Consider the following 24,632-nt stretch of genomic DNA (forward strand, 5'->3'; position numbering starts at 1 on the left):
TCGGGTGAGTTTTTTTTTTTCTCCCTTTCATACATTGATGACACAGTGATAGTAACACTTCTCTCTGACCAATTGGAACCCTGCAGTGTTTCACCTCGGCTTCCTTGGAATTGTAATGCAGGTGAAACCAAAAACAGGTCCAGGTACTACGTACCAGGTTTGACCATTGGAAAACCGAAAAAGGTGCGTTGAATCCAGCAGGTACCATTCAGTGGAAAAGTGCTATTGGTGAGAATATTTATCATTCTGTATCGTTTTCATATTGTATAGTCATAATGACATCCCTGTTTTCATGAAGTTGTTACAGGAGGAAGGAGTAGAAGCTGTGGTGGGTGGAGCTGAAATGATTGACAATTATCCTGCTCCGGCCCCTGCACCCGAGGAGAAGAAACCCTCACTGAGCCTGGAGGAGCTGGAGGCAAAACAAGGTATTGCTTCAGACCAGCGTTATGACAAGTTCTCCTTTGATTTCATTACTTGTCTCGCAGTTTTTTTTTTTCTTCAATGGATTTTTACACAATAACCAGGTACCACTATGACAGGAAAAAAAATCCTTTGCAGATCCACTTCTTGATGTTTATGAGGAGGAAAGGCCACCCAAACACATTAATTTGTGCTGTTTATGTTTCTCATTCTGAGTGCAGTTGACATATGTCCCAGCATCTGCTGATGAAAATGACTGTGCCTATTTCTCTCTTTGCCATAATTGCCCCTTGGTTTTGTTCTCTCGTCTCCGTGGCTGCCTAATGTGACAACACTGTAATTGAATCGTTTGCCTCAGCAAGGGCAAATAAGTTCACTTGCTTACAGGACATCTGTCACATTGCCGACATGTTATTCCTGTATTGGAGGGCAGAGATTGAAGGGAAAATGAGAATCATAAATCCACTTAGTCTAAATTCTAAGTTCTTCCAACAGGGTGTATGTTAACTCAGCAGTAGTTTGGTAAACTATGCTCATATATCTGTCCCACAGCACTAATGGAGATGTGTGTGTTCTTTTTCTCTTGTTTACCTTATTTCCTTGAGTAAAAGCCCAGGGGGTTTGTTTATTCAAACCATGCTCACACCCGGTACCTAAAAGATACAGGGCGTAATTCAAGGCTGGTAATTATTAACAAAATGCTGCTTGCTGCCTGCGCTGTAACGTGGTGTTAAGTTTCACATGTATCCCTGGGTGTGACGAACCAAAGACAACCGCTTTCAGGGCTGTGAAAACTCAGCGGATCTGCAAAATTCCATGGATTTCATTATTGGCGGGGGGGGGGGGGTTAGTGTTTTACTCTGTAATCATGATCGTCACTGAGTTTTTAAAATGTCTATCGCAAAGCGTTCTTTTTTTTACGACATCGCGCAAGTTTTATAAGTCCGCGGGCATTGATCTATGTGTTACAGATACAAATCAGTTTCCTTGGATCCGCAGAACTTCGCAGAGAATAAATGCCACTCAAAGCCTGGTTGTTACAGCTGTCGTAAAGCGGGACTGGTTGGTTGCTGCGGTGACGCTGTGTGGCTCCTCCACGGCGCTTAAGCTAAGCGTAGCATGTGGACATCGCAAGCTTTTAGAGCCGTCAAGTTTTTAAAAGAAGAATTTTGCAGCATGTCTGTGTCACGGAGCGACGTCGCACAGAGAGAGGATGGCGAGAAAGAAGGTTTGGAAAAAGTCTGATAAGGACAAGAATCTGTGGAATTGTCGCTGGCTTCATGAAAGGGAAAAGCGAAGTGTGCCCTCAGGAAACACAGTAAGCATTTTTCTCTCTCTGGAAAATAAACATTGTGCTGTTCAAATAGGATTTTAGACAAGATTGTGTGGTCTTTGATTAATCTAGACTTTCTTTCATTGGAAAAAAGACATTGTGGCTTTGAATAATGGATTTGCATGAATTTACACAAGAATGTAAAAGAGTTTTTATTAATGTAGACTTTTTCATGGGAAAAAGACACTGTGGCTTTGTGTGGATTTACAGGAATTTACACAAGAATATGTGGCTTTTTTTACAATAAGGTATGTTACGGATATTTTACCATGATTTTCAAAATATTCTACAAGCTTTAGCAGTGGTTTTTGAAATGATTTAATGGTCTTTTCAGTATTCATAAATTTCATGTAGTTTAATTGTTCTGAGTTGATGCATAATTTGGTTTACAATTAAAAAGAAAATCTTTCCAGGTCCTACTTCCACGTCGTATTCTGTTGTTTCAACATTATCATTGACAGTTCAAATGAAAGGTTGAATACAGGGTTGTTTAAATATGCACTAATTTTGAGATTTTTTTTTTTTTTTCTTCCGGGAGATGCTGAAAATGTATCATTAGATAAAAAACATCTATTTGGTTTCTGGGGCCTAGGGCCACCATAAACCACAATAAAAAAAAAAAAAAAATGATAATGATGATAGATAAATTAATTAATTAATCTGAAGTAAAATCCCTAAAATAGTCTCTGGGGGAAAAAACTGTCTGTAGGAGGAAATCGTGTCTCCCTGTGTTTATTTGCAGTGTCATTTATTGCCAAAGGCCCTCAAAAATGACGCAGGCTCTTAAAAGATGGCAATTCTTCACATTTTATGTGTGGAAATATGAAGGAGGAAAACAAAACCTGCTGTAATTTCCTTTACAGCAGACAGACATCTTAAAAATGGCCTGGAAAGTAGGCACATTCTTGAGACAAATGTGCTTCTTTTCAGCATCAAGGGGGTGCTGGCAGGTTCTGCTTCAGTTCAACAGAACAGGTTTGCAGTGTACTGGTCTCTGTGCTCTGATGGACAACTCAAGAGAGGGGCTTGAAAAGCCTACAAATGAGCAGATTTAGAGAAAGCTTATGACACGGTGCCAAGAGAAGAGTTGCAGTATTGTATGAGGAAGACTGTAGTGACAACGAAGTATGTGAGGGTAGTGTGACATTGATGAGATGCACAGTAGGAATGACAGACTCATTCAAGGTGGAGGTGGGATTACACCAAGGATCATCTCTGAGTCCTTTCTTATTTGCAATGTTGATGGACAGGTTGACGGATGAGATCAGACTGGAGTCTTCATGGACTATGATGTTTGTAGATGACATTGTGATCTGTAGTGAGAGTAGAGAGCAGGTTGAGTCTAGCCTGGAAAAGTAGAGATATGCTCTGGAGGGGGAGCAGGGGAATGAAGGTTAGTAGGAGCAACACTGAGTTCATGAGTGTGAATGAGACAGAGCCCAGTGGTATAGTGCAGTTACAAGAAGTAGAAGTGGTGAAAGTAGAGGAGTTTATATACTTGGGGACAACTCTCCAAAGTAATGGAGAGTGGGGTAGAGGTAAAGAAGAGAGTGCAGGATAGGGTGGAGTGAGAAAGGTGGCAGCAGTGATTTGTGACTGAAGATGATCAGTAAGAGTGAAGGGGAAAGTTTACAAGACAGTAGTGAGACCAGCTATATTGTACGGCTTAGACACGGTGGCACTAAAAAAAGACAGGTCACAGAGCTGAAGATGTTGCGATTCTCTTTGGGAGTGAAGAGAATGGACGGGATTAGGAATGAAAGTATCAGAGGGATAGCTCAGGCAGGACAATTTGGAGACAAAGTTAGAGAGGAGAGATTGAGATGGCTTGAACGTGCAGAGGAGGGACCCAGGGTATATAGGGAGAAGGATGCTGAGGATGGAGCCACCAGGCAGGAGGAGAAGAGGGAGGCAAAAGAGGAGGTTTATGGATGTGGTGAGGGAGGACATGCAGGTGGTTGGTGTGACAGAGGAAGATACAGAGGAGGGTGAGATGGAAATGATTGATCTGCTGTGGTGACCTAACGGGAGCCGCTGAAAGAAGTAAGAAGATTGCTAGTTTCCTTCAGACATGTCGAGATGGATACATGAACATTTCCAAGTCATTTAATACGTCTTGGACTTTATTTACAACAATTATGAAGAAATACAAACAGTGTGGCACTCTATGGTAAATCTGTGTTGAGTAGATGGTTCTCACAAACGGACTGTGCAAGAAGCGTGAGGAAAGCCACCAAGACACCCAGACAGCCCAGAAGATGTTATAAGCTTCTCTGGCTGTGATTGGTGAAATTCTGTATAGTGCATGTTTTGCATTTTGTATCCCCAGTTATACAGCTTCATGATGAAGTGGTATAGAGGATTTTCTTTCACCAAAACATCAAATCTAGGCTTGCCTCTCAGATCTTCTGACAAGTTGTAGCTGAACTTTCAGGTCTTGTTTTTAAGAAAATAGAAGAATGTGGTGTCTCTCTTAGAGATAAAGTGAGAAGCTCAGTCATTCGTGAGGCGCTGAGAGTAGAGCTGCTGCTCCTTTGTGTTGACCTGGGCACCTCTTTTGGTACGTGTTCCAGGCATGTCCATCTGGGATGAAACCCAGAGGAAGACCCAGGACTAGGTGGAGAGATTATATCCACCTGGCCTGGGAACGCCTCAGTATCCCCCAGTCAGAAGTGGTTTATATGGCCCGGGAAGATTGGGGTCCCCTGCTGGAGCCGTTGCCCCGCGGCCTCATCCCGGATAAACAGTTGGTTGTGAGTGAGTATTTACAGGTATACCACAGTGTTCCGTTACTTATACAACCCATCATCTTGGTGTTTATATTTTTAATTAATTTATATCAAATTGTACAGATTTGCTTTCAGTTTGAGTTTAAGGGGAAAAAAATTATTTTTTTTATTTTTTGTTTTTGAAATGGCATAAACAAATGGGGGTCTTGTTAAGGAGTGAGGGGACAGTGGAGTGTGAGATTGGCCGGAGAATCGGCGGAGCAGGGGCGGTGTTGCATTCGCTCTACCGTACTGTTGTGACGAAAAGGGAGCTGAGCCAAAAGTCGAGGCTCTCGATCTACCTGTCAGTCTTTTTATTGTCTCACCTATGGTCATGAGGGTTGAGTCATGACCGAAAGAACTAGATCGTGGGTAAAAGCAGCCGAAATGGGCTTCCTCAGGAGGGTTTCTGATGTCTCCCTTAGCGATAAGGTGAGAAGCTCGGTCATTTATGGGGAGCTCGGAGTAGAGCTGCTGCTCCTTCGTGTTGAAAGGAGCCAGCTGAGGGGGTTCGGGCATCTGGTAAGGATGCCCCCTGGGTACCTCCCTAGGGAGGAGGGAGGAGAGCCTAGGGAAGACCCAGGACTAGGTGGAGAGATTATATCTCCACACTGGCTTGGGAACGCCTCAGGATCCCCCAGTCAGAGGTGGTCAAAATTCATAACTCAACAGCTGTGGTAACACTAAGCAGACTGTGAGTAGCAAAAATGGAACAAGTGAGTCAGTTGAGAGGTTGTCTCGCAAGTTGAGAGATTTTTGCTGACACAGCAGAGTGTGCTATTGGACAGTGACCGCCAAAGCTCCCTGAGGTGAAGCACAGTGACATGAAGCCTTATTTTTTCCATGTTTAGTTTTTTTTTCATGATTATTTTTCTTAAATAGGTCGTGAGGGTGTGCAAGGTTTGTTGTGTCTCTTTTGCAAGGCGTGATGAAATATTGCACCATATAAATACTACAAATACACCACATTTGACTTGAGTTCTGGTTTTTGCTGGTCAGTGGGGCAATCAGCAGTTGTGTTCTGTATTTGCAAAGTGGTTGCTGTGTGTGAAAACCCCAGTGGTGCTGGTGAGTTAATAGAGTTCCAAAAAGGAATTGTTTGCTTCATCCGTTATGCTGGGTTACCAAGTTACAGGGTAAACGCATCATAGAATCTAATGGATGTCCATTACTTTGGAGAACAACCATTCAACACACTCAAACGACCAATATATTAATCATATTGGCTCAACCAATAATTTGTATCACTTATAACCAAAATTTGGGCACTCCATCTTCTGTACGAATTTAAATTGATGTTTCACATTTATGTTGATTTTTAACCCATAATTCCATAACATTCAGCCAACCCTATGATCAGACAAATAATGTGGTATACTTGTTAGTAATATTGGAGTATTTTATAATGAAGCATTTGATAATTTTGATTTTACAGCTATCATTGTGAGATGGCTTCCATAGTTTTTTCAAGTCACTATAGCTAGGTGACCAAAATGCCATTTCAAAGATTTTTGACTGACCTGTCTGGCCTATGGTCTAATATGTTTATTTCAGGTGTGAGCGTGTTTAACTTTGCTACATTTTGAGTTGCTCTTGCACTATTTTTAGCACTCTGACAGTCTAAAGCGGCTGATGCAATGGATCATGCTACTGTCATGGGATCGGGAGGATTCTGCTCCACTTGGCTACTTTCCTCATTCTACTCAAACATCATTTTACCTCAGCACCTGGCCCATTTCTCACCCTGAACTGATAATTGTGGCTACAGTGGTTGCATAGCTTGAGCCATTTTTTTTTTTCCTTTTTCATCCACTATGATTTACTATCTCATCTTCTTTTATCTGTTTCACACATTCCATTGCTCTCTGCTCCAGTCCATTCTTTGCCTTTCTGTCCCCTACTTTTTCTTTTTAACACTGTCACTTTAATACTTATCTTTCAAAGGTAACAGCCTCATACATATTTTCCAGATCCGTTGTTACTGAGACATGTCTACTGTTCTGCACTCACATTCTCTCCTTCCCCCACCACCCCAATACAAATGTAGAATAGCATGAAATTATTCCTCATCAAAAAAACGAAAGGTGCCTTGACACAAATTTGATCCGCTCACTGGTACGCAATTTTCCGTGCCACAGAGTAAACTCGTCGTAAACCGTACGCGGCTTCGTGCAAGTGCGCAGAGAAAATTTTGAAATGTTCAAAATCTGTCACGCATACATTTTGTGAACTTCACGTGAACATTGAGCAAACAATTAAAAAAAACAGAGTGTGAGTGTGAGCGATTGCGCCAGCACAGCGTATCACAGCGCAGCTCATCAATATCAATATTACAAATAATTACCTTTTAGACTGTTCCAAATGCGTTCTCCACGCTGTGAAGCGCAAGAGAGGAAAAAAGGCTGCAACTGTAAATTCCTCTGTAATTCCGGAAGCAGCTAGAGGCGTTTTCATCAGTCAAACTCCAAGAGAAAATGATTAATCCGCTACAAAATAATTATTTTATATACGCAGCGTCCAGTGGCATAAAGCGCAGCATCCACCTGGGAACACAGTGGGTGGCATTGGCACGACGAATTGCACGGCAGTGTGGAGCATAAATGCGTGCAGATGTCAAGGCACATTTACTCAGGCCTTTTCAGTCCACAGCAGTTAGAGCTCAGAAGGACGTCAGTCCACACCGTAGCTGGGTGTCCCCGGGGACAGCAGAAACCCACCTTCATCATTCTGACTGCTGGTGTTTCACTCTTTGTCTGCTGCGTTTCTCTGTGATTGTTCCTTGTCTCTTTAGCTGCCAGTAGACTTTGAAAGACATAAGAACCCCCCCCCCCCCCAAAAAAAAGAACAGGCCAACAAGCACATCTTTCAACACTGAAATAGAGTTTAAGAAGTGTTTTTTTTTTTTTTTTTTTTTTTAATGCTGCTTCATGACGACATGAAGCATAGAATGGCAATGAGTCTCTGCCTCAGGAGCTCATGGCATAATATCTCCACCATGCGACAGCTGCAGCGGCAGAGTCGAAAGGCTTCCGTTTTGTAGAAAAGAGGCATTATTGGTGGCTGTCTTAATTTGGCAATAAAAAAAAAATTCAGATGATGATGCACTATGACATGATGCTGCATTTACACATAACGACGATAAGTCACGAATGCCACGAAGTACACATTCTTGGCCATTTATCACGAATGTGATGATTTGAGGCAGAAGTGTCAGGTGTCCTCAGGAACTGCTGCAACCTCTTACCACGCATTACGATTAATGCCACATGTTGCTGGCAAATTATCAGGAACTATTGCACACGGTCAAGACTAATGTTGCGCACTATTGCACATCATTATGTTCTGTCATGTTGTGAATGAGGCATATTGTCTCTATATACACACCCACACCCATATTCATCCTACCATCAGCTGCTGAACAATTCGGATCGCTCTAGTTTGCTCCTCAAAATCTAGCTTAATCCACAGCAGAAGAACTTTGTGATTGCATGCTTAGTTGGGCTCTGTGCCATGGAGTGGCGCAGAGAGGAGGAGGAGACGAAGAGAGCCAGATGTGTGGCTTCACGCGACTCTCGGCTCGCCTATTTTCACAAACATCAGGCACAGCAGCAGCAGGTGGAACACCTGCAGGAGTGTGCTAATGAGCATTGGAACGAAACTTTTAGCCGACTTGGCATCACTGTCCTCCTTCAGCATACTGCAGCAATGAAACTGAATGCGGTGCAGCAGGGTGTAATTGTGCGCACATCAGATAATTGTCACGTTCTTTTAAGGATCACAACTAATCAAGATGGATTAACACACAGTTGCGACCTCCACGACATGAGGCGAAATGAGGGTGGTGCATGACATTCATGGAAGATTTTTTTTGACACCAAAAACATGCTCCATGAAAATCACGAATATCACACACCAACACGCACTATTAAGAAACCTATTCAGATGCGTTAAGTCACATTAAGAATGTCAGGAATGTGCCAAGAATGACGCAGATATGACATTTGTAACGTCTCCTGCCTATGTGTAAACACTGTATGCTGGCAGTTAGGATGGGTTTGGGTTTTTTGTATACTAGGAACACGCTGCTCTAATGATGGTGGAATTAAGGACTGGGCCATAAATTACTAATTAAAATAATAAGAAAAGATTTAACCCTGTCTGCTGGCCTGTCAAACACAATACAGCCAGTCCTGTGATATTGTGACTTGAAGATAGATTTAGGAAAAGTTTGCTTTCGGGCTTAAAGAGTTTCTTAACATAGCTCCTGCAGATATTTTTGCCCTGTAAGTTCTACTGTGAGTGACACTAAATTTAATCTCTAATAATAACAATTTTATAAATTGCTTTACAAGACGGAACATTCAAACACAAAAAAAACCTGTACGATTAAGCAATAACCATAGGCAAGAACAAGACAAAAATCAACTTCAATATTCAGTTAATTGGTGTGCATCTGCGAGTCATAACTGAACTTTAGCACTTCAGATGAACATGACTCCAGCAAGTGGACTATTCCATAACACAGGAGCATAATTGCAGAGACTGCTGATTTTTCTTTTTTTTTACACTAGGAACGTGTAATAAACCAGCACCCTGATATTGAAGAGCTTGTGGCACATAAGGCTCAGTCAGTTTGGGATGATAAGATACGCAGCTGTTGAATATTTTAAGATGCGATGTTTCTTTTTTTTAGCCCCTCATGGGTAAATTGTCAGTGTTACAGCAGCAGTGGTAATTGTGATTGTGCCAACAGTAGGGCAGAGGAAATGTGCAAATAGCAGAAAGGGTAAATACTTGGGCAAGTCAAACCAAAAGAATAAAAATAGAGGAATACCTTACACATTGTATATAAACAATACATAGTGGGTAGAATAATTATGGTGGCAACGAAAGCATAAATAGGAAACCAGTTAAGGGAGGCCAGTGCCAAAGTAATAACATTATGGTTACAAGATAATCTTCAAATTATGATTACTCTCTGTCAAGTGCATCTTGTGAAATATATATTTATATATACACACACACATATGTGCCATGTTACTGATACATACAACCCCTGGCAATAATTATGGAATCACCGGCCTCGGAGGATGTTCATTCAGTTGTTTAATTTTGTAGGAAAAAAAGCAGATCACAGACATGACACAAAACTAAAGTCATTTCAAATGGCAACTTCCTGGCTTTAAGAACCACTATAAGAAATCAGGAAAAACAATTGTGGCAGTTAGTAACGGTTACTTTTTTAGACCAAGCAGAGGGAAAAAAATATGGAATCACTCAATTCTGAGGAATAAATTATGGAATCAACCTGTAAATTTTCATCCCCAAAACTAACACCTGCATCAAATCAGATCTGCTCATTAGTCTGCATCTAAAAAGGAGTGATCACACCTTGGAGAGCTGTTGCACCAAGTGGACTGACATGAATCATGGCTCCAACACGAGAGATGTCAATTGAAACAAAGGAGAGGATTATCAAACTCTTAAAAGAGGGTAAATCATCACGCAATGTTGCAAAAGATGTTGGTTGTTCACAGTCAGCTGTGTCTAAACTCTGGACCAAATACAAACAACATGGGAAGGTTGTTAAAGGCAAACATACTGGTAGACCAAGGAAGACATCAAAGCGTCAAGACAGAAAACTTAAAGCAATATGTCTCAAAAATCGAAAATGCACAACAAAACAAATGATGAACGAATGGGAGGAAACTGGAGTCAACGTCTGTGACCTAACTGTAAGACACCGCCTAAAGGAAATGGGATACAGAAAAGCTAAACGAAAGCCATCATTAAAACTTAAACAGAAAAAAACAAGGTTACAATGGGCTAAGGAAAAGCAATCGTGGATGACTGGATGAAAGTCATATTCAGTGATGAATCTCGAATCTGCATTGGGCAAGGTGATGATGCTGGAACTTTTGTTTGGTGCCGTTCCAATGAGATTTATAAAGATGACTGCCTGAAGAGAACATGTAAATTTCCAGAGTCATTGATCATATGGGGCTGCATGTCAGGTAAAGGCACTGGGGAGATGGCTGTCATTACATCATCAATAAATGCACAAGTTTACGTTGATATTTTGGACACTTTTCTTATCCCATCAATTGAAAGGATGTTTGGGGATGATGAAATCATTTTTCAAGATGATAATGCATCTGGCCATAGAGCAAAAACTGAAAACTTTCCTTGCAAAAAGACACATAGGGTCAATGTCATGGCCTGCAAATAGTCCGGATCTTAATCCACTTGAAAATCTTTGGTGGAAGTTGAAGAAAATGGTCCATGACAAGGCTCCAACCTGCAAAGCTGATCTGGCAACAGCAATCAGAGAAAGTTGGAGCCAGATTGATGAAGAGTACTGTTTGTCACTCATTAAGTCCATGCCTCAGAGACTGCAAGCTGTTATAAAAGCCAGAGGTGGTGCAACAAAATACTAGTGATGTGTTGGAGCGTTCTTTTGTTTTTCATGATTCCATCTTTTTTTCCCTCAATTGAGTGATTCCATATTTTTTTCCCTCTGCTTGGTCTAAAAAAGTAACCGTTACTGCCACAATTTTTTTTCTTGATTTCTTATAGTGTTGTATAACATCAAAGGTATATTCAAGCTGAATTTATGTCAGTGGTAATGAATCAGATACAGTGTAGCCTAATAACTTCCTGCAGAATGTACCAGAGACCACTCACTTTTGAAAAATGTCCCAGGGGAGGACCCCTTATTCGACTCTCACACGATTTTCACAATCATACGATTAACTCTTCTGCAGACGATGTGTACTTAAGCCCCGGTCCCACCGAATAATGAATGATGAATAATAATTTTTGGTATAAGTCAAGTTATTCAACGAACTTGGGAGAATAGTGACTCTTAGAGGCAGAATATTCGGCCAACGGGGCTCAGCTCTAAGCACGGCGGTAATTTTGAGAAGTTCAAAATTTAGCAAAAATGGCGTGGGATAGTTTGTGTACAGTGTACTACGAGGATGTTAGAGGCATGTTAGTGGTGAATATGAGGCTGTTAGAAGCCCTGGTGGCTATGAGGACAGGACGGGCTATTTTGGCTCTGCACTCTCACGCACTTTGTTGTGACGATCCCAACCACTTTGTTCTGTTGGATGCTGTGGTTTGTGCACTGGACGCTGCGTATATAAAATAATTATTTTGTAGTGAATTAATCTAATTAGTAGTTAATTAATCAGAATCACAGAGGGCCGTTTAAGCTGGAGCTTTTTTCTCTCCTGCACTCCATGAGGTGGAGAACATATTTGGAACAGCCTAAAAGGTAAATTATTTGTAATGTTTATATTGTAATAGCTTGGTTAAACAATTGCATGCTCATTCCTTCTTATGAGCAGCTGTAAAAGTATGTTTATGATAGATTGAACATCTCGTTATAATCGATCAGATGAGCTGTGATGCGGTGCGCTGTCGCAGTGACTCACATGCAGTGTTTTTTAATTGTTTGTGCAATGTTCATATATTTGGCTCATTATTCAAATCACTGAAATTTCTGAAAAATCCATATGTGGCTCATTCTTCATGGCTTAACTATTCAGTGGGACCAGGGCTTTATCCTCTACTGAGAAAATGTTCAAAAAAAATATGCAAAAAACTTTCACTCCTACCCATGTAAGATCAAATCTTCTCGATCTTGTCAAAACTTATCTAGTTGAATTTTGACTCTTCTGAAGAATTCTTTTACTGCTATGAGGTAAATCAGAGGATAGTGCAATTCTAGAAGATGTGTTCAATTCTAGAAGACACAAAGAAACAGTTTGAAATCTCAGCAACAGTCATTGACAAAATTGCTGTTATCACGGCAATGTTATTCAAATAAAAATCACCATGTCTGGTCACCTCTTTAATATGCAAGTCAGAAGACAGGAAGCAAGATCTTTATCTCATAATGAATACGGTTATTTTGCTCTTTGACTCTGTGCGTCTTTTAGTTTGCGTTTATCTTTAGTTGTCAGTCCTGAGTTCTGACACCGATGTACTTTTCTTCAGTATTGTCCCACTCCCTTCAGTTTTCTTGCTTTTCTACCATCATTTTTCTGCAGCCAGGGGAGCACTGGCAGCGTGAAAAGCAGACAGTAATTGCTATTTCTCTTCACTCTGTTTGATCATTTTCTCGGGATAGAGGTGTATCAAACAAACAAGGCAGGCTGAAGTCACAAAAGACCATATTCACCTCACTCTCACCTCTGTTTGTACCCATTCATCTTCCCACCCTTAGCCAAGCAGAAACTGGAGGACCGTCTGGCAGCCGCAGCCAGGGAGAAGCTCGCCCAGGCTTCAAAGGAGTCCAAGGAGAAACAGCTCCAGGCTGAGAGGAAGAGGAAGGCAGCACTCTTTCTGCAGACCCTCCGCGGCCCTTCCATTGGAGAGCCTGATGTGAAGAGAGTTGAACTTGACCCATCTGCAGAGCTTGAGGTGGGTCGGTGATAGACAACACTTAGTGTTTGTTTTTATTTCATTTCAGAACCGAAAGGTGGTGCTTGGCAGTAGGGCACAAAACAGTCTGTTTTTTTTTTTTTTTATCAATGTCCAGAGTTATCACAGTACATAACTGAATAATGCTGCCAGTTTGAAATCTGCTAATAATAACCGATAGCTGAAGAATGTCCTGTATTCATGAGTTAACATTATAGATCAGGGGTGCCCAGCCTTTTTTGAACCAAGATCTACTTTTAAAGTTGACAGTGTATCGAGCTCTACTAAGCCACATCGAACGCTACAATGTATTGTGCACAATATAATAACACAATTTTCTGGCACAAAGGTGAAGTTTTAACAATAATAATACATTTCTGAATTAAATGTGCGTGGTGCAAAGAATAAGCACAAGTAGGCCTAGGACTAATTCAAGTTGGAAATGCCATATAGTGCAGCAGATAAGAGAATATTTAGATCAGAATCCTGCAAATGGTGATAAAAGCATCAAATTCGGCAGAAATAGTCCTCAGACAATCCTCTTTTGAAAAATCCGATTGGCCACTTGAATTTTCCGTTGCCGTTTAGGTAGAGGTCAATTGAAGAATTACAGAGTCAAAATTAAAAGATGCTTCAATCATATTGAAACCTATGCTACATTATTTGCCTGATCGTAAAGATTCCAAAAAGGTGAAGGGACTGGAAGGATTTTCTTAAAGAAGACCTGAAAGTTTAGCTACAAATTGCCAGAAGGTACATCTGAGATGCAAGCGTGGATTTGATCTCTTTTGGTGAAAGAAAATCCTTCTCTTCTCTACTCCACTATGAAGCTACGAGTAGTGATGTCATTTTGATTTAAAAAGAAACAGTTGTTTGACAATAAATGGCTTCACCCAACCACTAACCATGAGTGAAAAAAGTTTTTGTGTTGTCATTCATATTGTCTTAAAAATGGCCAAAAAAAGCAAAAATTCACCCAGGGTATGTAAACGTTTGAGCACAACTGTATCTGGGGCTTTTATTATGAAAGGTCTGGATCTTCAGTATCTTCCCTTTGTGGGTTAACCAACGTAAAAGTTGAGCTCACCTGATTTCACACAATGAAGCCTCCATGTCTATTTTGTTATGTGGCCAGCAGTATCGACTAGGTTTGGGTATCGAGAACCGGTTCCTTTCAGGTATCATTAAGAAATGATTCGATCCACCAACATCAATAACCTTTTTGCTTCATGATTCCCTGATCGGTCCTTCAGAGTGACAGTTGATTTAGGGGGTGTTTGTCAGGAAAATGATCATTTCTCTACATTGATTACAGACCCTGAAGTGGGTCTGTAATCAGCTTTTCTGCAGCTTTGCTTTGAACCTTGGACCAATCGAAGCAGTGATTCACAGATTGAAGCAGTGCTTCGATCTGCTGCTTTGTTGAGTCATTGTTTTATTTTGCTGCTGCTTAATTTTTTCCCGCTAAAACCCTAAAGAGCATATGTCTGAGAGTAATATTTACCTTTTTTGTGTTAAACTGACCTGTTATGGTCTTCTGAAACAGTTAAATGTATTTTATAACTTAAAAACAGGACCGATGCTAACGAGTTAGCATGTCTGACGTTTTTTCAGTGTTAAAGTTAGCAATAAGCTAATAATTAATGGCTTGTCGTAAAAGTCAAATTTTTTTTTTTTTTTTAATTCATGGCTGTGCTTGAGCTGCTGCCCCCGCTACCCGACTCTGGATAAAGCGGAAGAAGATGGATGGATATATTGGTAATAATAGCAACAACAACAATAATAGTAATAATAACTCATAATAACGAATAATGCTACAATACAATTTTAGAGAAAGAGACAAAAAGAACCCGATGAAACAAAACACAACAGTAAAGATAAAACCAACTAACAATGAAAATAAATAAATACATATAGATATAAATAACTGTTTCCTGTGAACACCTAGTGACTCTTACACCTCCACTTCATCCCTTTTATTTAAGTTTAATGACAGTTTGTTTCAGCCAAACCATATTTTCAGTTTAATTTCTTCAGTGATTTCCTCCAGAACTATCTGCCAAGCTAGAAAGAAAACTGCTGCATCCTAGTGAGAGCAGAATACTACTGTAATGAATTTGAATAAGGAAAGTTATGTTTTTTTCTCACCTAAATGGATGCTGCACTCACTCCAGTTTATCGTCTGGAATAGTCCCAGATTGCATTTCAGAGCTTCTAGAATTCAAATATTTTCATGCAGGTGGTGTTGGGGGGTAATTCTGGGTTTCAGCTTTTTTGTTTTTCACCACTTTCATCCCTGAATATGTCAATTGTGAGTCACTTTTGTGCGGATTAAAGTCACTAACTGGGACTTCTGTCTTGTTGCAAGAAAGACACGAGAATCGTCCTCCATCTGTTCACACAGCTCCAAACGCCTCTGCCGAGTCAAGTTAGAACGATAGAGTCCTGTCGGAATGAATAACTTCAAAGTGAAACACTGTTTAAATCATATGACACCTCTTCCCAAATGTTGAAATACAAACAAACTGCACTCGATCAAAACGTCCTGCGCTGTCCTGCAGCAGCCGGCTGAGCTTAGCTCAGAGGTACGGAGAGACATTCATGCCAAAATGTCTGAAAGGAAATGTTTTTGACAAAAACTACAGATTTTATTTTTATTTATGTCCAGAAATCAAGGCTCCGGTGACCAATTTAAAATGTTGACATAGAAAACCTGTAAAGCCTACTTTTAGTACACAGAAAATTCACAAGAGGTACCAATAAGGAAACAGATTGATAAGCGGAATCGATAATGGCATCGATATCGCTAAAATCCTATCAATACCCATCCCTATTATCGACCCAACTTAAACCCCCAGTTTTGTAAACTTTTTGTATGGTTTCCCAACTGTAAACAATGACAAGAGTCATGGTCGTGTTTCCAGAGCTTTCTTCACTGCTGGGAGCTCAAAGAACAGTTGTAAAATGATCTCCATTTTGATTTTCCAGCCAAAAATTTAAGACCAATTGGCTGTTCTCACAGGTTTAGATCTGAAGAAATAAAGTAAAACATGTCCTAACCTTATATGCAATGATTATACCTGCATACACTTGTATTAGCACCTGTCCATTTGTGCGTATGTTTCTGCGTTTGTACTGGTTTCCTCTAATGTAGCCATCAGTCAGTAGACTAAGACATGAATGTCTGGTTATACAAGGAATATCATCATGCACCTCAATACAGTATGAAGAAGAAGATATCAAAACAGTCTGAAGTTACTGTATTGTGCCGAGCATAAATTGTTTTTAACAAAACAACCACTGTCATTGGCTCTGAGCACTCGGGGTGCACTTACCTGACCTGTGCTCCTGTTGGTAGTAATTACAGTCTGTGGATTCTTTTAGAGGAAATTGGATTTGTATGATGAATATGTTTACCGATATACTGGTCCTGCCTTCTCAAACAATGTTCCTTCGTCCATCCATCATCTGTATGTGCTTTTGTTGCTGAGGGCTGCGTGAAAACTGGAGTTTTTCCAAGGTTCAGTTGGTGAGAGGCAGGGTTTATCTGTGGCAGGTTTGCATACACTCAATGCAGTATTCACACCTACGTATTTAGAGTCCGAGAATAGCCAGATCACCATGTACATGGACTGTGGGACAAAACTAGAGTCAAAAGCAAGTTCTTTTGGCTTCTTCTCTCGGTAATAACAGCACTATCCTATCACAGCAAAGCTCTTTACTCTGCTCTTATCTTCAAACTCACTGTGCTTTGATCCATTTATTGTATTTTTTCCCCTGTAGTGTAATTTATGACTGCATCTGATAATACTGGAGCCAGTTTGGCTTCTTTGTCCATTCAGAACATCATCATAGTAACTAAAATTTGCTGAAAAAGAAACCAAATAATTGATTTACCCCCCCCGCCACATTCACTCCATTATGTTCAGTCAGTCACGGGTGCTTTGTTGTGTAAATAAGTGAGTGATGGTCATTTGATGTGTAAATCTTTGGTCCATTTGATGGATATTATACGTCAGCTCCTTGTGTGGTGAAATGACCTGTTGCCTATTAAGAACAGCTGGCAGTGGGCAGGCACCTGTCACGGCTGTACCAGCTCTGTCATGCTTCTCCAGATGTGTTCTGCAACGTGCCATGGCTATTATTTGTCCTGTAAGGAACTGCCAGCATTAGGGTTCTTGATGCACCATATTTGCTTGAGTATTAGTCGGTTTTTGTTTTTTATGAGTATGGGAAGTCCTGCGACGTATGCTCTGATGCAACTTGTGTATCAAAAAAACAAGTGTAGGTGAGCCTCATTAGCTTGTGTTTAGTGCAGCAGATAACTTAAACAATCCTTCAAATGGTGATACAAGCACTATATTCAGCACAAATACTCCTTAGACATTACTCATTTGAAAAAAACCGATTGGCCACTTGAATTTTCAATAGGCAGCCACATAGGGGTCAATTGAGGAATTACACAGGGGTCAAAATTAAAAGATGCTCCAATCATATTGAAGACTATACCACATTTGTCTCATCATAAATATTCCAAAAAGGTATAGTTTGAACTATCTGTGATTGAATTCTATGGAGTTATGGGGTAAAAATGGCAAGAATGGTGACAAAGATCAAAAGCTAAAGTTGCTTCAGTTTTGGTAAAAAGTGGTGCAAATTATTGGAGCTAATATGATTAATAAATGGAATAGTTTTGACTGTATTGAATACTTGGTCTCCAAAGTAAAGGTCAAACAATGTTGGATTCTATGACATGTGACATATGTTACCCCTTAACGTGATAACTAAGCATGGCACATAATGCAAACTATTTTTTTTTAAAACCCTATCAACTCAACCAATAATTTGCATCACTTTTTGACCAAAATTGAAGCAACTTTAACTTTTGACCACTGTACAAGCTCTTCAGTGGGGGGCGCGAGGTATGGGTATCATGAATCGGTTCTTTTCGAGAATTAAGAAATGATTTGATCCACCGACATCAGTAGCCTTGTTGCTTAACGATTTCCTTATCGGTCCTTCAGAGCAGACGTTGTTTTTGAGGACAGTGTTTTATCGGGAAAGTGATCATTTCTTTACGTTGATTACAGACCCTGCAGCGAGTCTGTAATAAACCACTTCTGTAACGGCTCCGCTTTGAACAAAGCAATGATCTGATCCGCTGCTTCGTTGGTTCATTGCTTTGTTGCTTTTCAGAAGCAACTAGTCCGTTTCTTAACCCCTCTCAAAACCATTTAAAGATGTCAGTCTTGAGTCGCTTTTGTGCAGATTAAAGTCACTAACTGGGACTCTTGTCTTGTTGCAGACAAGAAACGAAAATCGCCCTCTGTTCTGTTTGCACAGCTCCAAACGCTGCGCCACTCTGTGCCGAGACAGAGTCCAGTCGGAATTAATAACTTCAAAGCGAATCACCGTTTAAATCAAATGACACGTCTTTCCAAATGTTGTAACACAGGCAACAGACTAAAATGTTTTTTCCTCCCAATACAGCCGACTGTGCTGCAAGAGCTCAGCTCAGAGGTATGGAGTTAGATTTGTGCCATTAATATCTGAAAGGAAATGCTTTTGAGAAAAACTACAGATTTTATTTCTATTTATGTCCAGAGATCAAGGATCCAGTGACCAATTTCATATTTATTTACTTTAAGACTCAGTAAAATGTTGACATAAAAACCTGTAAAGCCTCCTTTTAGTACGCAGAAAATTTACAGGAGGTATTGATAAGGGAATCAATAAGGAATCGGAACGATAAGCGGAATTGATAATGGCATCTATCGATAAAATCTTATCAATACCCATCCTTTATTATTTATGTTAAAATATGTTAGTTATGCCAAAGATGTTTAAAAAACAATGTTTAAAATATGACAAAAGATAAAAATAGAAAATTCTTTAAAAACACGTTTAAAATGTTTGAAAAGGGTGTAAAATGTGAAAGAATAGAAAGTTCTTTAAAACATGTTTAAAAGGTTTACAAAGGCTGTAAAATGTGTACATGCATAGACAGTTGCTTTAAAAACACACACATACTTTTAAAATGTTTAAGATTTGTAAAACAATAAAATCAAATACACAAAGATATTGAAATTGTGTCTGTGTGTGTCATGGTGGTGGTGGGGGCAGCTATTCATTTGTTCTCTGGGGGGGAGAGCTCACTCTCCCACACTTTGAAAACCCCTGATCTAAGGTATTTCATTGTCACTGATACATGGTAAAGCTGCACTGACATACAGTTTTAAAATAATCATTTTACCTCATATCATCTAGACCCTACACAGATATGAATGACAAATTTATCCCATTATTGAATATCAGTGTGAATAAGTGTAATTGAATATTGTTCAGTCGGTTTTCTGTGTATTGCTGTGCAGTTTCAAAGTTTGTGTAATTGTGTCCTCACTGTGGCTTGACTTTTGTCGTGAATGGAAAGTTGTAATGAAATGAGTACAATTTGTTTCCTGCTACCACGACCCCCCACTGTGTGTAAATATATGAAATGAGTACAATTTATTTCTTGCTACCATGATCCTTACTGTGTGTAAATCTATAAAATACAAAAGTATTTGTGAGCAAATATAGAGTTTTTGTTCTATTCGTCCTTAAAATTGTTCTCAAAATGCAGCATTTGGTAGTACTAGTAAGCCCTGTGCAGGTTCTTTTGGTGTCTAAGGATTGGTAGTGTGACTGGTATTCAAACCCTGGTGTACTTATTGGTTGTCCATTTACTGTCCCTCTAATCGACCTGCTCTGCCCAACATATTCCAAGAAATCCAATATTGCATGAATAATTAACTCATAGACAAGATTATATATATAGATAGATATATAGATAGATATATAGATATAGGAGGTGATGGTCTAGTGGTTAAGGTGTTGGGCTTGAGTCCAGAAGATCATGGGCTCAAATCCCCGCCTGACTGGAAAATCACTAAGGGCCCTTGGGCAAGGCCTTTAATCCCCTATTGCTCCCGGTGTGTAGTGAGCGCCTTGTATGGCAGCACCCTGACATGTGAGGCATGATTGTAAAGCGCTTTGAGCGTCTGATGCAGATGGAAAAGCGCTATATAAATGCAGTCCATTTACCATTATATAACGGCTGAGTGGATCCTTGTCATTTGATTGGTGCTTTGTATGTCACATGACATGGATTATTCATCCCATTTCTGTTGCATTGCATTTAGAGTGCAGTTTGGTTCCATTAAGAGTGCAAATTTGGTTCCATGCGTTTGGTACCATTGCACATGTACACACACACGTGCTCGCACGCATGCACGTGCGCACACCTGCTCATGCACCTGCATGCGTGCAAGCGCAATAAACAAATCCACTGCGCTGTCTGGAGGCTGTTGGCAGGAAGAAAAAATGAAAAGCTGGACTAATTTCTGATGTGTTTTTTTTTTTTCTTTCCCCTCTCTCTCTCTTCTTCTTCTTTCCCCCTGTCCTCACTGTACTGACGATGTACACAGTCTTTTGCGTGCACAGGGGACAATGACTCCACCAAGACGATGATTTGATTGAGCTAACTGACACTGCTAATTCTTATAACTCACACAGATACACACACAAAATCCACTCCGCTGTATCCCATCTGGATGCATGAAGAGCTGTTCATATGAAAAGCTGACGTGATTTTTGGCTGGACTGAGGAACTACAGTCTTTTTTTAATGGAAGTCCGAAGTCAGTGCACAGCATCACTGGACTACACATTACAATTTGGACTTGAACAGCAGTGGAACACCAAAATGTAACTCCCTGTTGTTTATAAATTAATAAAATATCAAATGACAAGGATCTGTTTTAGCTGTTATATAAAACAAATAATGAATATTTTTACAATCTTTCAATGGAACAAATATTTAATTTGGTGAAAGCCGGAACATACCATTCATCTCTCTTTCGCCTCATTGAATGGTACATTCCAGCTTTCGCCTCATTGAATGGTACGTTCCAGCTTTCACCTCATGAAATATTCGTACCATTGAACTCAAACATTCATTATTTTTTTTGTATACTAATTTCCTTTTGTCTCTGTGGTTATACTAAGTGACCAAACACAGCAAATATGGAGGAATTTTTGCTTGATTTTTAGAAATGAGGTCATGAGGATTCGGCTGTCACACAGCATGGTATGCCGCAGAGTGAATGTTCATTAGATACATAAAGCAAAGCAAGCCTTTGTAATGATGTATTCCATTAGAAGCACAAAGTTTTATTGTATTGGGAGCAAATGAGGCAAGTTTATAATGACTATACTCCAACTTAATGCATTTTAATGCTGTAATTTGGACGTTGAGGAAACAAAAACTGTAGTTCGGTGTTGCCTGGATAAGTTTCAAGTTTGCCGTGAATGCTGATACCGTGGCTTTTGTAGTGTCGACAAATTGAGCTGGCTCGATCTGTTTGTGTAAGCGCTCTGTGTTTCCCATAGTGCCCATCATGTCGTGCTGCTCAGCACTGTAGTAGCTAGTGTAAGCTGTCATGAGTAAACTGAACCAGCTGAATAAGCTTTAGTCGTCTGGGCTACTTTTCCTCGTCTGAGTTGCTCTTGCAGCTCTGCTTTTGTGTAACTTCGCTGTGTGACGTGCTGGGTCATCAAGCGCTCCTGCAGAGATGAGACCACGGTGCAAAGTTCTGTGCTACTGCAAGCCCGTAGATCATGTTTGACAAGAGGGAACATTGCAGTTGTCAGGCTGATTATGGTTCTCAGAAGTACATCAGTGCAGATTTGTCACAACACCAAAGTATGTGTTACCTTTGACACTCAGGAGATGACATGCCATGTACTGTTTAAGCATTCAGTGATGATTAATCAAACATTCTTAATGTGTTTTTAATGACAGAAATCCAGGCTGTTGACATGTGTCTAAGTGGGAGCAATGACATCAATTAATTCATTAAAATAATGTAAACTCACTGGCCATTTACTTAATTACACTTTGTGAGTACCAGCTTGGGCCGATACTCCGCCCTCAACTCCTGACATCTGACATATGCTTTGTTCTTTGTGTGAAAGTTGAAGACTGACCTGCAGAAATCCTGCACCAAGCTAAACACAAGATGACTAATAGTGCAGCAGATAAGAGAATATTTAGAGCGGAATCCTGCAAATGGTGATTAAAAGCATCAAATTCTGCAGAAATAGTCCTCAGAAAATCCTCTTTTGAAAAAACCGTTTGGCCATTTGAATTTTCATTTGGCGTTCAGGTAGAGTCAATTGAAGAATTACACAGGAGTCAGAATTAAAAGATGCTCCAATCATATTGAAACCTATGCCACATTATTTGCCTGATCATAAAGATTCCAAAAAGGTATGGTTTGGACAGTCTGTAACTGAATTCTATGGAGTTATGGGATAAAAACAGCAAGAATGGTGACAAAGGTCAGTGTCGGTTTGTACAGGGGTCAAAAGTTAAAGTTGCTCCAATTTTGGTAAAAAGTGATGCAAATTGCTAGTTGAGTTAACACGGTTTTAAAAATTAATAGTTTGGACCATGTATCATCCTTATCACGTTATAGGGTAACATATGTCACATATCATAGAATCCGATAGACGTAGACCTTGTTTGACCTTTACTTTGGAGACCAAGCATTCAACACTGTCAAAACTATTCCATTTATTAATCCTATTAACTCAACCAATAAGTTGCACCATGATGAAAATCATCCACTCAACAGTTTTGCATGAAGGTTGAAACAAACTATTGTAATTATTATTTAATAGGGGTTTTCAGGCTTTAGTTTAACAAATACCAAAGTTACAAAGACTTAATTTTTTCACATAATTTTAACCAGCATTGCAAAAACATCATCCCCAGTGCCTCACATTTTACAACATGGAGTGAGAGCAGGTTTGGCATTTTTGTGCCTAAATACTGGCCTGAAGTATTTGTTGGTGATCGGTGATGCTGTCACTTGTTTTTCTGTTGGCTGACTAGTCTTAATATCATAGACTGTTTATTAAACCCTCCCTGAAGCCCAAATGGTGCGGTTCCAAGTGTCGCCATCTTGGCGGCATCTGAATCCATCTAACTCTCGACCAACTCATCAAGAGGTGGAGCTTCTGATTCATGGATGGAAAAGTGCTATATAAAAGCAGTCCGTTTACCATGTATCACGGCTTGACAATTGAAGCTCAAGCATGCAGTGCATCTCAGATGTAAAAGTAGCTAAACCTAGCAGGCTAACCTTGGTTCAGCCTTTTTTTTTTTTTTTTTTTTTTTTTTGCCTACTGGGCAGTAGTTTTTATAACCAATGGCTTATGTTAAAAAATTATGATAAGCATATTGCCTCTGTAACTGTGGACATAACCTAATTAAGCTCTCTATACCTGCTAGTTTGCATTAACGGTGATGTGCTAATAATTAAATAATACTCACATTTCCCTCTTTAGGAGCACAGACATCTTGGTGGCTCTTTTGTACAGTTAGCCTTACAGCAAGCCATACTATGTATGATACCTGTTTTAAAATAAATAAATAAGCTATAGAGAACAAATGTAGTCGATTCCACAGCTAGGGGCTTGGTGACGCACATGGGGTGTCATTCAAAGCAACACGCCACTAATTATTCAGCAGCTTGTCTTAAAATTGTTTAAACTGATGAATTGTTTAAAATCTTGGCTGTTTAACATTGGCATCTAAGGGGAATGACTCTCTTTTGGAGCTAGCCTCAAGTGGCCTTAAAGGAACTGAAAGCTTGAGCACTTCCACCTTGGCTTCATTTCTCAGCACCCGAGGTTGGGACTCATGTTTAACTAATAGTTTCAGCCCTACATTTAGAGTTTGCTGCATTATTGCGTAGGGATAAAACTAACTTTTTTTGTCATCTCTATTGCAGCTATCTCTGTTTTCTTACTCTCCCAATTACAAGTTAGAAGCAAGTACACAAGAACTTTCCAGCAGCCCGAGGGGAACGTAGGCATAGAGAAACTTTATCGTCAGTGGCTGTGTAGCATCTTATTTGTGCTAAACTGTGTGTGCACACGAACCACAGACTTAAACACAGAGCGCTGCCTCCTGCTGGCTGCCTGCATTCATCTTAAAACACTGACAGAGCTGATCTCTCTTCCCAATCACTGATTCTCCATTTACATGTTTTTTTTTTTTTCTTTTAAGATCAGAACTCTTTCTTTTCTCCTCTCCTCTTTCCACATGGTGCTTACTTATTCTTCATCTTCTTCCTGTCCAAACTTCCATATCTTGGCAGAACAGGTGTGAGAGGGCAGACAGTTTCTCGGCCTGGTACTCGGGATAAGCTCCCCGTATGTCAGTGCTTCCTTTAAGTTACAGCGTGCTTTCCGTCGCTTCATTATCGCTCCTTTTGCCCAAACGCCAGGTAGCGCAGCACCAGAAAAGTGCACTAAATATCTTCTTTTTTTCCTCTCTCTCTTCCTTTGCCTTCTTGGTTGTCTTCACTTATAAGCACGATTTCTTCTTTCCTGCGTGCAGTTCTTTACCTCCTATTCTTCCTGCTTTCATCTACTTTCATCATCCTCACTCTTTTCAGTCCTTTTTTGTGCTGTTCTGCTCATTTTTGGGGGGCACAGTGTAGCAGTTGGGTAAGGCGTGGCAGTGACTGAAATGAGAACTCCCTTTTGTCAAGTGAAACTGGGACAGTTTCACTTCTAAAGCCTGGTACACATTGACTTCACGCTCTGGCATTCATGTTTCCGTTCACG

General features: G+C 40.1%; 1 protein-coding gene across 4 annotated transcripts in view; it reads left to right on the forward strand.

The window, feature by feature from the left end:
* sfswap (splicing factor SWAP) overlaps positions 1–24,632 on the forward strand; it is a 123,713-nt gene that overhangs the window by 67,590 nt on the left and 31,491 nt on the right. For all 4 annotated transcript variants that reach the window (XM_034193107.1, XM_034193108.1, XM_034193110.1 and 1 more), the window contains 2 exons: positions 299–428; positions 12,758–12,954. In XM_034193107.1, the coding sequence (XP_034048998.1) occupies positions 299–428; positions 12,758–12,954 (327 nt within the window). The remainder of the gene's footprint in view (positions 1–298; positions 429–12,757; positions 12,955–24,632) is intronic.

This window comes from Thalassophryne amazonica, chromosome 17 (genome assembly GCF_902500255.1).
Source record: "Thalassophryne amazonica chromosome 17, fThaAma1.1, whole genome shotgun sequence".
Taxonomy (NCBI): domain Eukaryota; kingdom Metazoa; phylum Chordata; class Actinopteri; order Batrachoidiformes; family Batrachoididae; genus Thalassophryne; species Thalassophryne amazonica.